Here is a 14,488-nt window from a genome sequence, read left to right on the forward strand (position 1 = left end):
GGTCAGCGAACTGAAGGAAATGAATATCAAATTAAAATAACCGGGTGTGGCAATGAGATCACCTCAGAACTATTAAGCTATTGAAGTGCTAAAATTAAACTGTTTTCATTTTTTCTAAATGTGAGAGTACTTTGATGATACCTCGACAAAGTTGACTATCATACTGTGACTTCGCATATATGGCCATCATCATCTCGATCTTTTTAAGCTCCAGGAATCCTGTCTATAATTAGGCTACTCATAGAAATGAAGCTGATTGTACAGTGCCGGTAAATATTCCCCTTCACTTCAGAAGACCGAGGAATACTGGAGCAGACCTAGGGTATGCAATTCTCCAGCCTCGACTATCCCCCAGGGCGCAAAAACAGGCCTATTTTTCGACTTTCTCAATGGTTAAAATTTTTATGCCCGATTTATAGAGCTTGAATTTACACACCTGAAAATACAAACCCCACCCTCCTAGACCCAATATTTACCGAGCTATGGCCCGTCAAAGTTGATAATAGTTACCCGTCACGGCCCTGGCGAGAAAGAAAATACGCCGCTCGCACTTGTTTTCTTCACAAAAGTTGGTACAAAAATTGCCAAAATCATTTTTTTTTTTTTTTTGGTGTGTATAGATGTTATAAACCATTGTAATGTGCTTAGATAAAAATAAAATGGTGACAAACCCCTCCAATAAATAAGATAAATAGTGAAAATTATCCTCCCCTCCTCTCCTCTTCCCGTACCTCCAATCCCCTGCCTCCCCTTCCCTTCCCCTCCCTCCCCTTCCCTTCCCATCGCTCCCCTCCTCTCCCCTCCCCTCCTCTCCCCTCACCTAACCTCCCATCCCCCCTTTCCCCTCCCTCCTCCCCTCCCCTCCGAGGTGTCAAATCTAGTTAGGGAAAATAAAATTTCTTTTTCGAGTGGGTTTCGAATAAGAACAGCTAAAATAATTGTCGTATGCTTATCTATATGCAAACACACGAATAAATTACAGGTAATGATTAAAAAACACGCGCCATAAAGCTTAAACAAATACGCAAAATATTCGAGGCCAGGGAGGTAAAGATACTGCGTGCTAGGGGGTGGGGGTGGGGGTGGGAGGTGATAGTGGGAGGTGGTAAGGCCAGGAGGGGGTGTATGGGGATGGAGGGATAGGAGGAGACCACCACAAAACACAAAGGAAGAGCCCAAATGGAGTACAGGGACATGGAGGGAGGGTAGGGGGGAAATACCCTCCCCCCAGGTGACTGGTGGGGGGGGACATGGGGGATCCACATGGGAGGGGGGGTTCATTAGGAGGGTGTGGGAGGCGTGGTGGTGGTAGAAAAACGGTGGGAGGTAGGGTAGTAACAAGGTACTGGGGTAGAGGGACGTGGCGAGAGGGAAATGGGAGATGTCCCCCCACCGCCTGGGTACGGGCCTGGGTCCCCCCTCAAGTGTGTCCAACACTTAGTTCTGATTGGTTAGAAGCCATCTACATCACAGCCGGTCTGGAGCCAGCTACCGCCAGTTTTTTGTGGATGTTGCATGATCAGCATTGCTCGTCCTTTTCAGGAATAGCACAAAAAGCTTGATCGACGAGCTTAGTACTTTTGGGGTTAACCAATTGGCTGCTGATTACCTGCTTTGCGTATTAGTCTGTCTGACATTAGTCGATTTTGAGTTAAACAAGAAAAACGTAGGTCATCAATAATGTAAAAAAAAAAAATGCCACAAATAATGGTTTGGCCGAGAATAAAAACATCACGGTATACTCCCACGTACGACGGGGAACGTTATTCTCCTCAAAGAAACTCACCGTAGACAAAGAATTATAATTGTTTACTATAACAGGAGCAAAATAAGTTTTGATAATGCTTCGAAACTACTTAAAGGGGCATCTGACAACTTTTGTCCTATTAGTGTAAATCTCATTTCCGAAAATGAGAGAGCATTTCCATTTACAGAAAACGACCAGAAAATTTGAGAGGATGTATATGCATCGGTGTTTGGTTCTTCAATCCATGTATGTATACTGTTGTGTCTCCATCTTTGGTTGGGCCTTCAAAGGACAAGTGAGAGAAGTTCCGTCGTCTGGAGTCAGAGGTGTGGCAGCTGTGTTATCAACCATCGGGAACCATGCCTGTTCTGTTATCTGCCTCTTCGATAGCAAAACATCTAGTGCTGCCACCTTCTTGGTAAGTATAGTTCGTCCACCATCATTTGACGGGGAATCTCGTCCTTTTGCAGCTTTTTCCCCGTAACTCACTGTCAGAAAAAAACAATAGTATGCCTCTACACTCCTCCGAAAATACCACTTAGTGACTTGGACCATACTCTAGAATCTGTCTCTTTCTGAAGATCCCCATTCAAGATAGAGGGGTAAATTTTTGTTTTTGGCCTAGTTAAAGTGGTCAATATAGTAGTATTAGGAAAACACTAGACCCTTTATGAAAAGATATAAAACAGTTAACGCTCTGAACAGTGACACATGGCTATAATTATGGAAAAATTTTCGACACACTGAAATCAAAACACTTTGTGAATATATTATGACAGGACTCCAGTGAAGTGTTGACGGCGTCAGGTGTTGGTGTATTTGTGGTTGTGAATGATGGTCACACTAACGCGACCCAGACACAACTCGAGGAAGTGGTTCCACTTGCTAGACAGGTAAGCTATTCCTCTTCTCACTGTTTGGTTGACGATAAGTAATAGTATTCTTTATACATTTGACAGATACTTCCTTAAAAACAATGACACTACCAATTTACATCTAAAATTGGGTAAATCAATAGAATTTCTAATGAACCGGGGAAAATATTCACAATACCGGGTGTTCCAAGTAGGTTTTTCGTAAGTCAGTTTAGGTGGACTGTTTGCTTATTAGTAAAATAATGTGCACGGGGAAATTAAGCAAGCAGGACTAATATGATCTGTCTGTTCGTCTGAGTCAGATTCCTCTGGTATTAGCTTTTAAAATGGTATAATTAAAAGGTGTTTTCGATACTGTATGTAGTTCAATTTATTTTCATACTGAATGCTCAGACTGTTTGTGTGGAAACAGACCCGTGAATGTCGCAGGCATTCATTTCATTGTTTTGATGAACGAAACCCAAGGGGAGTCAGAAGGGCTTAGCTTATGTGAAAACTCTTCTTGGTAGAATATTCATAAAATCAAATTTATAGCTGTATGTATATATATATATATATATATATATATATATATATATATATATATATATATATATATATATATATACACAGTGTATAATAGCCAACATATACACTGCCAGTTGTCTACATCTACATCTACTACCTAAAGTACGTCTATGTAAATTCTTTATGCGGAATATAACACTTATTTCATATTTATGGGTTGGCAGTGCCTTGCGGATGTTGGAATGATCCTAATGCTTTCTGTTATAAATGTGGAAGTTTCACTCCAAAGAAGCAGAAACGGAAGATCACGTCCCTTGTAAAAGATAGCTTATCTACATTATATTGGCATTAAGACTGGCGACCAAGACAAACGATGGACACCCCATATATGCTGCGTGGCCTGTTCCAACTCTCTTCGCAAATGGCTAACTGCAAGGAAAACAGGGATGCCTTTTGCAGTTCCCATGGTGTCGAGAGAACCTAGCGACCACACAACAGATTGCACCACATGCATGACAAAAGTTGTGGGATTTTCTTCCAAAAACAAAAACAGCATAGTTTATCCAAATTTACCGTCGGCAATTAGACCTGTCGATCACGTAGAGTATCTTCTCATTCTAAGGCCACCAACAACTAATGTGTATTCCAGACTTCAAATAATTCTGACTTCGACTGTCAGCCTTCTGGCAATGTACCCCATCTAGTCACCCAAGGCTACCCTTACGATCTTATACTTTACCTAAATTTATCCAAACAACAGTCTGAACTAGTCGCTTCGAGATTGCAAGAATGGAACTTGTTGCATCCAGACACAAAGGTGACTAGTTTCAGGAAGCGGCCACAAAATTTGGAATGCTTTTTCAAGTCAGATAGAGGAGTATGCTACTGCCCCAATATCGCAGGTCTGTTCAAAGCCTTGAGAAGGATTCATGATCCTGACGAATGGCAACTTTTTATTGACTCCAGCAAATCAGGTCTGAAGACTGTTCTCCTCCACAATGGGGACAGGGACGTGTTACCCAGTATACCACTTGTTTTAGCTCCTAAAATGAAGACAACGTACGAATTGATGTAAAAACTCCTCGTTTTGGCTGAGTATGACGAATCCCAATGGAATATCTGCAGTGATTTTAAAGTGGCAGTCATGCTGCATGAACTACAGGGAGATTTCACAAAATACTATTGCTTCCTGTGTTTATGGGACATCCGTGATGTGCAGCAGCACTACATCCAACGTGAGTGGCCTCCCCGAAGTTCCTACAAAACTGGTGTACACAACATAGGGAACGAACCATTCGTCCAAGTGAGAGATATCATACTTCCTCCTCTTCATACCAAGTCAAACCCTTTAATATGACAGGTGCAGGCTTCGCACACCTAAAGAAAGTCTTCCCTAAGATTAGCGATGTCATACTGAGGGAAGGCATTTACGTTGACCCACAAATTCGTAGCCTGATGAAAGACAGTCAGGTTTATGCAACCCTTGAGGCAGGCTATCTTAGGGCTTGAAGGTCTCTTAAAATTTGTGTTGGTTTTCTGGGCAGCCATCGCAGTAAAGATTACTTGAAAATCGTTGAAGGGCTTCTGGTTGCATACCATGAACTTGGATGCCACCTGTCTCTTAAGATCCATTTTCTTCACTCACATCTCCATCTTTTTCAACAATCTATGGTGATGTTAGTGATGAACGGGGTGAATGATTTCGCCAGGATATTGCCGTAAAGGAACAAAGATATCAAGTTAGAACTGGCGTTGGTATGATGGCAGACTAGTATTGGATGCTGACATGGGAAACCGATCTAGAGCACAAAAAGAAATAAAAAATCCTACTATGAGTACCTGTATTCACAGCGAAATTACATTCAGCGATGGAATAATACACGATTTTGTTGTGTATATTACTTATACATCCCAATTAATATTTCTCGATTTAAAAATATGTTCCTGGCATAACCAGGCGATATGAGCATATTGATTTCTGACTAGCGGAAGAAAAATTTCAAGGCTAAATTTCAGAAAATCTGTGCATGATAGAGAAAAGGTAAACACATTGTTAAAGGGGGGGTTCAGGGAAACACTGGATGCCCAGCCTTCAATTACTCGTCTCTTGATACATTTTGGTGGGAGTGGGCAGGGTAAAGAGAATATGAGGTAGTTTCACACCGGGGGGCGGGGAGCTAAAAAGTGTCTTGGTCTACGCATGACATCACAGGAAATCCAGACTGAGGGTCTCAGGCTGTAGTAAGGCCAGTCACTTTCCTACCTGTCCCGTGATATGAGCTCCCTGGCCTATATGGATTACTTTTATTTGCGTCCTAAACTGCATGCAGAGGAATGAAAAGGTTAATGCTATGTTTTTGAGATATTATACAAAAAGTCTTCAAGAAGAACTGTCTGTTTTCAGAGAATATAGGAATGCCTTATACAGGGTCATACAGACACAGATCTGACATCACAGGTGCCTGTAAGCTAGCTGATTATGAGAAAAACAACTGAAAATATTGACAGAGATCACTGGTTGAGAGCACAGCAACTCCAAAAACCTACCAAATGATCCAGAAATCGTCAGCTTACATTGGTATACCATTACATTCATTTTCTTTCACACTCCCATTTTCTCTCTTTCTCTCTTATTATCATTGATGTCACAGCCTCTGCATGAGCCGGGGACAATGAACCTACCTTTCATATTCTCTTTACCTCGGGAGCAGGTAAGGCCACACTCTCTCATGTTGCCACTAAGCTGCCCAACATATCATACAGCACTTACATTCCCCCCAGCAAAAAAATATATATAACTGCAATGGACACAATAATTGTATATCTGACAATCAATGAGAATAGGGTAAATACACATGAAATTACAGAAACGGCATGAATACAGGTTATGCTGGCAATTATAATAAGAGCATTCATACCAAGAAAAAAATATGGGACTTTTCACTGGTACATCAACACAGAAAAAATAAGAACAGTGAATGGTAAATGTTACACATAGTCAGACAGCCACCTAGGCTGCATACATATTCTCCTTGGATGTTGAGCAGGTGGCGAAGGCCGACGTGTGGGGTGTGGCAATCCAGGTGTGGGCGTATGATGCGCTGGGTGTGGTGAGCCAGGTATGGGGTCTGCCTTGGGTTGTGACTGTGACGTCGGAGAGTCAGGTGCGTGAGTGCGGTTTGGCAGTTCAAGGGTGTTGAGAGGTACCCATCACGGACGACCCGTAGGTGTCTCTGATTAAGTAGTGACAGGCGGCCACTGCCACACAGGTTGACAGGATACTGGCAATGGGGAAGGGCCTCGATGATGACACTACATCAGTCCCAGACTCTGGTTGATTGGTTCTGGACCCACACCTGAGCACCTGGTAGTAATGGAGGAAGGTACTTGGTTGTTCCGTGGCATTCTATGATGTCACTGTGAGACAGCCATTGCCAGCTTCCTGTCATGGAGGGCCCACCGTCTGAGTATATCCACCTAAAGCCATGGGTACCTCGTCATGCAGCTGTCTCCCTGTTGAAAGCTGGACTGGGAACTTGTTGACCCCGTGCAGGGGCGTGTTCAGGTATTGTAAGAGAGCCACTGACATTTTGTCACAGTAGAGACTGCCCCCAGCACCTGTGTTCAACTGTAACAGCCTCTTGGAGACTGTACACCAGTCTCTGCTCTGCCGTTGGACTGTGGGTAGTGGGTGGAGGAGATATGCATCTCCACCCCTCACCATTTGAAGAAGGCACACATGTCATCACTAATAAGGTTGGTCCCGCCATCAGTGCAGATCCCATTGGGTGCTCCCCATCGTGAGACATACTATTGAACCTGGGCCATGAACTTGTTGGAGGTGGCGCCGCTTGGAAAATGAGCAATCTCCGGCTACCTCGTCTGTCGGCATATGCCAGGTACACATGATCATCGAGTTGTAGCAGATAGCAGATTTGCCATTGTGTGTTGGAAGGGGTATTCCAGTGCTAGCATAAGAATAAGTGGTTCAGCTGACTGGGCTGTACACGAGTCTCTATAGTACCGAAGTTCACCTTCCATGCCTGACAATACACCATCTGCCTTGTTCTTCATGGCATGCTGTCGAGCCCTTGGTGGCCAGCGTGGAGGTTGGCTCCCACCTGGTGACAAAGGGCCTCAGGTGGATAGACCCCTGGTCGAATGTGTAAGTAACGAGTCCCTGCAACACTGCCAACCTATCCCTGACACCATAGAACTGATGCAGGCAGGCAGTTTCCTGTGATCTCGGTGCATGCCACTCACCTGCCAACACTGTGGGCAGAAGTAATTGGTAAACGGAATCATAGGTCGTGGCTTGGAGGACCACTGCAACATCCAGGGTGATACACCTGTCCTGGCTGAGAGCGGCAACAGTGGCCATAGCCATGGCCAAGTCCAGGTCGTCCACCAAGTCATTGTCTGTGGTGTCTGGCCGCACCCGGAGGGCAAGGTAGTGAGACAGGAAGTCGGCTGCACAGTTCCGTTTTCCCTGAAAATATTTCACCTGGAACCTGTACTGCAGCGTTTTCTCCTTCAAGGTGAACAGCCTTGGGTTGACAATGTCCTTCACTGCTGTGTCTCCTAAGAGCTTGACGAGGGGGCAATGATCAGCAACAAGGACTAAGCTGGGGCATCTGAGTAAAAAGAGATGGGCTTCATGGAGGCACCAGCTGACTGCTAATGCCCTACCCTCCACAGGTGCATATCCCACTTCGGTGGTGTCGAGTGTCGACTGCCACAGAGCACAAGACGCCACCTGCTCTTGCAACAGAAGAGAGCCTCTGTTGATGGGCAAGAGCAGTACTGCTGAAGAATCACAAATCCTATGATTTCCTTGCTCCAGTCTGTCATGGCGATCATGGGTCTGTCTTAGTCATAAAAGGTGAGGCCATCCTTGGCCAACTGAGACACTGCTTTCTTCGCCTGCTGAAACTTCTCCTGAAGGCAGTCATTCCAGTACACCCACCTGCCCTGGGGTTTCTGCAACAGCTCCTTAACCCCTTAACAGCGAGGCGTCACTTTCATGACGCTTGGGAGCAAGGGATCATACCGTGGGGCGTCGCTTTTGTGATTCTGTGTTATTTTGAATTCACCCGGGCTTCCAAGTGGTGGCTTGTATCATCTATCAGTACTGCCAATGTCCAACACTAGTCAGCACTCCTAATCTCATCTGTACTCGCATCCATTGTTGACAATTTAGCCATTTCTCCCCGTTCTTGACTCCCCTCCCTACCCCCCCTCCATTACCCTATCCTCTCGCCTGCCCGGCCGTGCTACGCTAAGTAAATCTTCCCTGGAATTTTTCACTGATTTCATCCATTGAAATAAGCCCAATGGCCTATTCTTATACCAAAAAATATATACAAGAAAGAAATAAGGTAAGTGAGAGTGCCATACACCTGGAATTGGCTAATTATCACCTGACAACACCTCACGTGCACTCGTTCGCTAATTTTCGCTGTTTATTTCCCCTTGAAATATGCCGTAAAATCTATTTTCGTAATAAATATACATATAAGGAGGGAAGGGAGAAGCCTAAGTGATATTTACGTTCACCTGGAACTACCTAATTTATAATGTATTGTCTAGATTTCCTGCCAATCATTTCACTGCTATATATTAGCTGCTGTCAAGAGGCTAACGTTGGCAGTAATGCATTTCCCTAGGTAGGCCACCACCCCGGCCCACCCTTATCAGTTCACTCTCATCTTCCAATGTGGAGGTATGTCTGTTTGCTCTTGCTAACTTCAGGGACTTTTCACCCCCATGCAAAGGGCCCTGTGATCTTTACCCCCTACTAAACTTCGTGCGGAAAGAGGTAAAGGGCTGACAATTGATAAAAGAGTGACTATGATCTTTATATTGAGTAAAACAGTGCAAGTGGAATTGTAAATAATGTGTAAACAGCAAGTGAAAGTAATGAATGTAAATATACGTGAACAGTGGAAAATAGTTTTATAAGTTACTTCAAGTGACAGTGCATAACACAGTGTAAATAAAATAGAAATGTAAATAACGTAAATAAAATAGAGAACGTAAATAGAAATGTAAATGAGTAGTATTATAAGAATACGAGTATATACCCTAGGAGTAATGAAAGTGAAAGTTTCACTCTAGCATGTCTGAATACTATGAGTTATGAGAGTGAAGGTGAAAGTGACATTCACTCTCAATGCTAGTATACAGGACGAGAAAGTGAATGCTACGTATTTTACTGAAAGAAATTGAATCCCTACAGTGACAATAAACTAATACTACTGAAGGAAACTTATGGATAAAGACTGTTGATATATATAAGTGTTATATAGTAATAGAAATATAAAGTGTGAGGGGGTTTTATGAATAATAAATGACAGAATACCAACAGCGAACTAGCGCAAGTGGGAAGGTCATACGCGCTCGTAATTTTCAATGCTTTCACAGTGGTTTTTATTTAGAGTATGGATCCCAAACTACTTGATAATCATAGAGTAGTGTTTATAGTGTTGATATCTGGCTGTGGTAATCATATTACGGGTTGTCGGGAAGTGTAAAGTGGAGACTTCGTTACCCAATTCAGAGGTCTCCACAAGTCCTACGGTAATCGACGAAGGCTCAACAAACATCCCAGGAGAAAGCTGAAGGTATGTGCCATAAGCATATTTAATTTTAATATTCTAGGACTAATAACTGATTTTTGGCAAATATTTTTTGAGAGTCTGTCGGAGCCCGAATAACTCCGCTGGAGACGCAAAACATTGGGAAACATGCCCGCGGTGTAAGGGTTAAAGAGCCCCATGATGGGGGCTGTGGCCAAAAACTGTGCCAACTGGTTAACAAATCCATACCAAGATCGGATGTCTGTTAAGGAGGGTTTGGCTGGCATGCCGAAGTTCCTGATGGCAGCCAGCCTCTCTTCTTTGGTCTTATAAGAGTCTCAGCCTATGTGGAAGCCAACTTAGGCTTCAGGGTTATGCTATTCTTGGTGCACATCTCCAAGAAGTGGCAGGTATGCCAAACTGCATCCTCAACACAGGCATCGTACAGTAGTGTGTCATCAATGCATTTGAGCTTTCATGGGACGTCCATAATGGCATCGTTGTACCTCTTGGTGTATGCGCCCAGGGCTGCGCAATGTCCTATGGGGATCCTGCAGTACCTGTAGCAACCCCAAGGGGTGATAAATGTCATGAGCTTCTTGCTCGACTCCTCAAGCTCCACCTGATGGAAACTCCAGTGTGCATCGGAGGTCGTCTTGTAGGTGTGATGAGGGATACAGAAACCATATCAAAGGGTGTGGGGGTGTGTGTATCTCTCTACAGCAGGCAGCATTGAGTTTCTGGAGGTAGACAGTGCGCCTTTGGTGACCCGAATTTTTGGCCACTGCCTCCATCCTCACACATCACCCAGTTGCCTCCCCTGTTGGCACCGGCTCAGTCACTCCCTTTCGTACTTCCTCGTCCAGCTTGTTCTTGACCTCTGCCTCCCAGTGCCATGGCACAGATGTGGGGGTGTGGCAGGCATAAGGCATGGCATTGGGAAGCAGGTGTATCCTGTGTGGCTAGCCTGACATGACTGAGGGCACCTATCAGTATTGAAGGAGGAGGATGAGAAGTGCTGGAGGAGCCATGCTTTCAGCTGTGGGATGCATTCCTCCAAGGCCGGCAGGGGCATGGTGTCAGACCTCTACGGCAAGTTGTCTGCTGGGTCTAGAGAGCTGCCGCCACCTGTGGCAACTGATGCAACGAGTGGGGACTGGTGTAGGAAGTAAGGGTGTGACAGACCCAATTTCCTGCATGCTGGCAATGAGGGATAGCACTGTTGGGCTGACTTGACAAAGTAGACCTCCTTGGTAGTTAAACGGCCAGCACAATGTGTGCCACACATGGTAGATCCCACTGACTGTAAAAGTATGTTTGTCTCATCCCTTAAGCCAGCCTGATGCTGCAACAGTGCAGGCTGTAGGGCCAGAGACTCCAGGAGTGCCGGGCCAGCCACACACACCAGTGCCCTAGTGTCAGTCACAGCTTGGACTGAACAGGATTTCCCATCACACCGGTGGCTAACGGTTACCTAAATCATAGGCTGGACCAATGAGCTGGTGCCAGCAATCACCACAGCCCAGGAAACCTCCTGGGTATCGCCTGCTAATGTCTGTGTTCTGGCACCTGGCAGCCTACCTTTGCTCCTACACAACTTCTTAAAGTGATCGGTTATACTGCACTAGTGGCATGCTAGGGACCTTGCAGGGCATGACAACCCTCCTGGTGGAAGAAAGTTGCCGCAGTCGGGAAAGGAGTGGGCCCTGGGACTCGAGGATGGGTCAGGCGCAGGAGCTGGCTTACGAATTCCCACCACACTTGGAGTCTCGTCTCTTTGAAGCACGTCTGGCAGAGGCAAGGCTCCAGCTGCCACACTCTCCCACGCAAAAAGCTCGCCAACACTGGCGTCCTAGGGGGCTGCCTCAAATGTAGAGCCATATTTACACAATGTATCCACATCACTGAAATTATCACACGACTGAAACACCTTCCTTTTGAGTAATGGATTATGCAAACCCACAACCAACTTCCGCAAAAGTATGTACTGCAATAGATCACCATTGCAATGGGAGCAATGAAACTTACAGTCGACAGCACTCTGGGTGGATCTCACGAAATATGTACTAATAGATTAACTGGGTAACTGATTTCTACTAAAAACGTTCCACAAATTAACTGTCGTGTTCGATGCTTGGAGCACAATCCTTTTGATGGCATCCAATGCCTCTAATGACGATAAGGAGCTCCAGTGCACTAGGGAAAACTTTGTGTCCAGGGACCGCTGTAGAGCTGGCCTGCCACACAGGCATATGTGCACGACCACATCTGACGGTGGCCATCCATTGAATTTCAGCCAGCACTCCCTGGATCATCTCCATGAACGAAAGACCACTGCAGACATCTCCGCCTCACACTTGTCCAGGGAAGCAGAAGCAGGAATCCTAGGCAGAGGCTGCTGCTGGGACATAGGCAATGTCAAGCTCTGCTGCAACTTGGAGATGGCCTCTTGGGCCTGATAGAACTACCTGAGAGACACCGCAGGTCAATGTCTGGACTTGGGAGTGGAAGTGGGCAGGAGTGGGTGCCAGGTAGCAATGGCAGGCTCGTAGATAGGACCAATCACTGCGCCATGTAAGACGGAGTTCAGGGAAACACCAGATGCCCAGTCTTCCTTCACTCATCTCTCGATACACTCTGGTGGGAGTGGGTAAGGCCCCGCTCTCTCATGCTGCCGCCGAGCTACCCAATATATCATACAGCCCATACACACATATTTGTAATTAGCACTGGCATTTTAACCCAAATCACCCATTCTCATTTCTGAACTAGATAAAATGTTGAAATTTGTCGAGTAGTGTGAGTCAGATGGACAAGCCCAAAGAAACTTGGTTTGGCCATATTACATCTAACGCTGTCTGTAAACAGTAGGTGGCTTTCAAAGATGTCACAGACAGTTTACCCCTTAAACAACTTTGATTTTACACTGTTTCTGCCCAGAGAGGTCCTACATCTCTCTTTTTCTGTAAACAATCTTCTCAATGCAAATTTTTAAAGTTCTTTCTCACAACATCCCAGAAACTTTGCTAACAAAGTTACATCTTTCAGTTTTCCTTTTCACTCATATGACTCTGTCACTGCCCTTCTTTGCTGTCTGCTCGCATCCCTCCTCCAGCTCACCTAAAATCCATCTGGCAACATACTCTGATACTTTGTCATTCATGCAAGCAACACGTCAACTCTGGAGTTGTCTTCTCTAGTCAGTATTTCTCTCTGCCCATGACCTCCAGTGTTCCTTATACGATGTGTCCAGGCATCTCAAAATGAACCGGTCTTGCATCTGGCTTTCTTTTTTTACCGTGTCTTGTAAAGAACGACTTAATATGTTTAGCCTTTGATTGCTGTTTCTCTGCAATGAAAAACAAAACAAAAGACAGCTATAGGTAACTAGTGGTAGCAGTAAAGTGTCATGCAAGTATATGGTGATTTGATACCCACATTCCCACCCTTGATGACTCTTTAATAGCAGTTTCCCAGCTTGTTGGACCTCTTCCCAATATATCCTTTGTTGGCGTGACCAGGTGCGGGAGGCGTCAAAGTGTGTCGCAGTGGTGGTGGTAAGTGACGACCCAGACTTTCTTGCCGCCTTCGCAGAGTGGTCCTTCAATCACCAACTCCTGGTATGGTCATCAAAGCTCATCATCTTCACACACCTTCCACTCGCCAGACTACAACATCTCGATAGTCTTCTCTTGAAAACTAATTCCATTATATATGTTGACACCAGCCGAAAAGGAATGAAAAGGTATGTCTTATATTACTTTATATCATCCTTGCCCTCACAAAGCACGAGTGAGTATAATGATTTACTCGGTGCGTGTATATATGCGTTTGTGCGCATGTGGGGGGGAGGGGTTGTAGTAACTAAAAAGTTTTCACTTTATATGAACCCAACTTGGTGAAAGTGTTGAGGGTCAGTCAATAAGTAAACAGAGCAATGGGTCGAAAACCAAGGTTACCTAATGAAGTCAGTTTAGAGAGTTTTTTTTTTTTTTTATTAAATCTGCACTAAATTTCTTGAAGGAGATGAGGTTAAGGCAAAAAGTTAGGCATGAGATTTTTTATAATAATAAGTCAAAGGTCAAGGCCACACAACAAGACAAAAGTTCGAGGGGTGTGTTTGAGTGCCCAAAATTTTTACAACAGTAAATTTATCTATTACTTTAACGAGATAAATTTAAATGTGTTTCAGAGACCGTGTGATAGTGAATGGGCTAACATAGAGTAGGTTGTATCTGACTCCATCAGTTCAATAAGTCTATCTTAAACTGATTAAAATCAAACGAAATTATGAAAATTACATCAACAACACATCATCTGCCCGGTATGGTGATATGGCCAAACTACAACACACCAACCATGTTCTCTTGAAAAATATCTTCTATTTCTTGACAGTCGAGGGGACGGCAAAGGTATGTGTGATGAAGGATTTAGCTACTAAATTCGTTCCCGATGATGACGTTTCTTTCACTTTAATCACACTAAAACACACTTTTATTCAGCAGTTTTATTCAACTCCAGATACTAAAGAAAATGACTAATAGTCACCTATAGAACTGTTTGCAATAATTAAGGTTGTTTCCTACCCTTCCAGTCAGAAAAGTCATCGCTAAACTAAGTTAACTGTGCAGAAGTTGCAAGAAATACAATAAGATATAGTCACCGTATTCAAGAAATTAAGAAGGAAGACGTTATACTGTATAGACATTGCTACGAACCGTGCAATGTGATCTCTGTCCCTAAGGTCCAAATCAAAGTCAGTGAGGTTTCAAGTGAAGGTG

General features: G+C 44.4%; 1 protein-coding gene across 1 annotated transcript in view; it reads left to right on the plus strand.

Moving 5' to 3' along the window:
* Positions 1 to 1,958: 1,958 nt before the first annotated feature.
* LOC145397204 (glutamate receptor ionotropic, kainate 4-like) overlaps positions 1,959 to 14,488 on the plus strand; it is a 156,489-nt gene continuing 143,959 nt past the window's right edge. The window contains exons 1-3 of the mRNA XM_080270399.1: positions 1,959 to 2,165; positions 2,527 to 2,640; positions 13,229 to 13,452. Of these exons, the coding sequence (XP_080126525.1) occupies positions 1,959 to 2,165; positions 2,527 to 2,640; positions 13,229 to 13,452 (545 nt within the window). The remainder of the gene's footprint in view (positions 2,166 to 2,526; positions 2,641 to 13,228; positions 13,453 to 14,488) is intronic.

This window comes from Coenobita brevimanus, chromosome 40 (genome assembly GCF_032717465.1).
Source record: "Coenobita brevimanus isolate Jiangsu-jjx chromosome 40, ASM3271746v2, whole genome shotgun sequence".
NCBI lineage: Eukaryota > Metazoa > Arthropoda > Malacostraca > Decapoda > Coenobitidae > Coenobita > Coenobita brevimanus.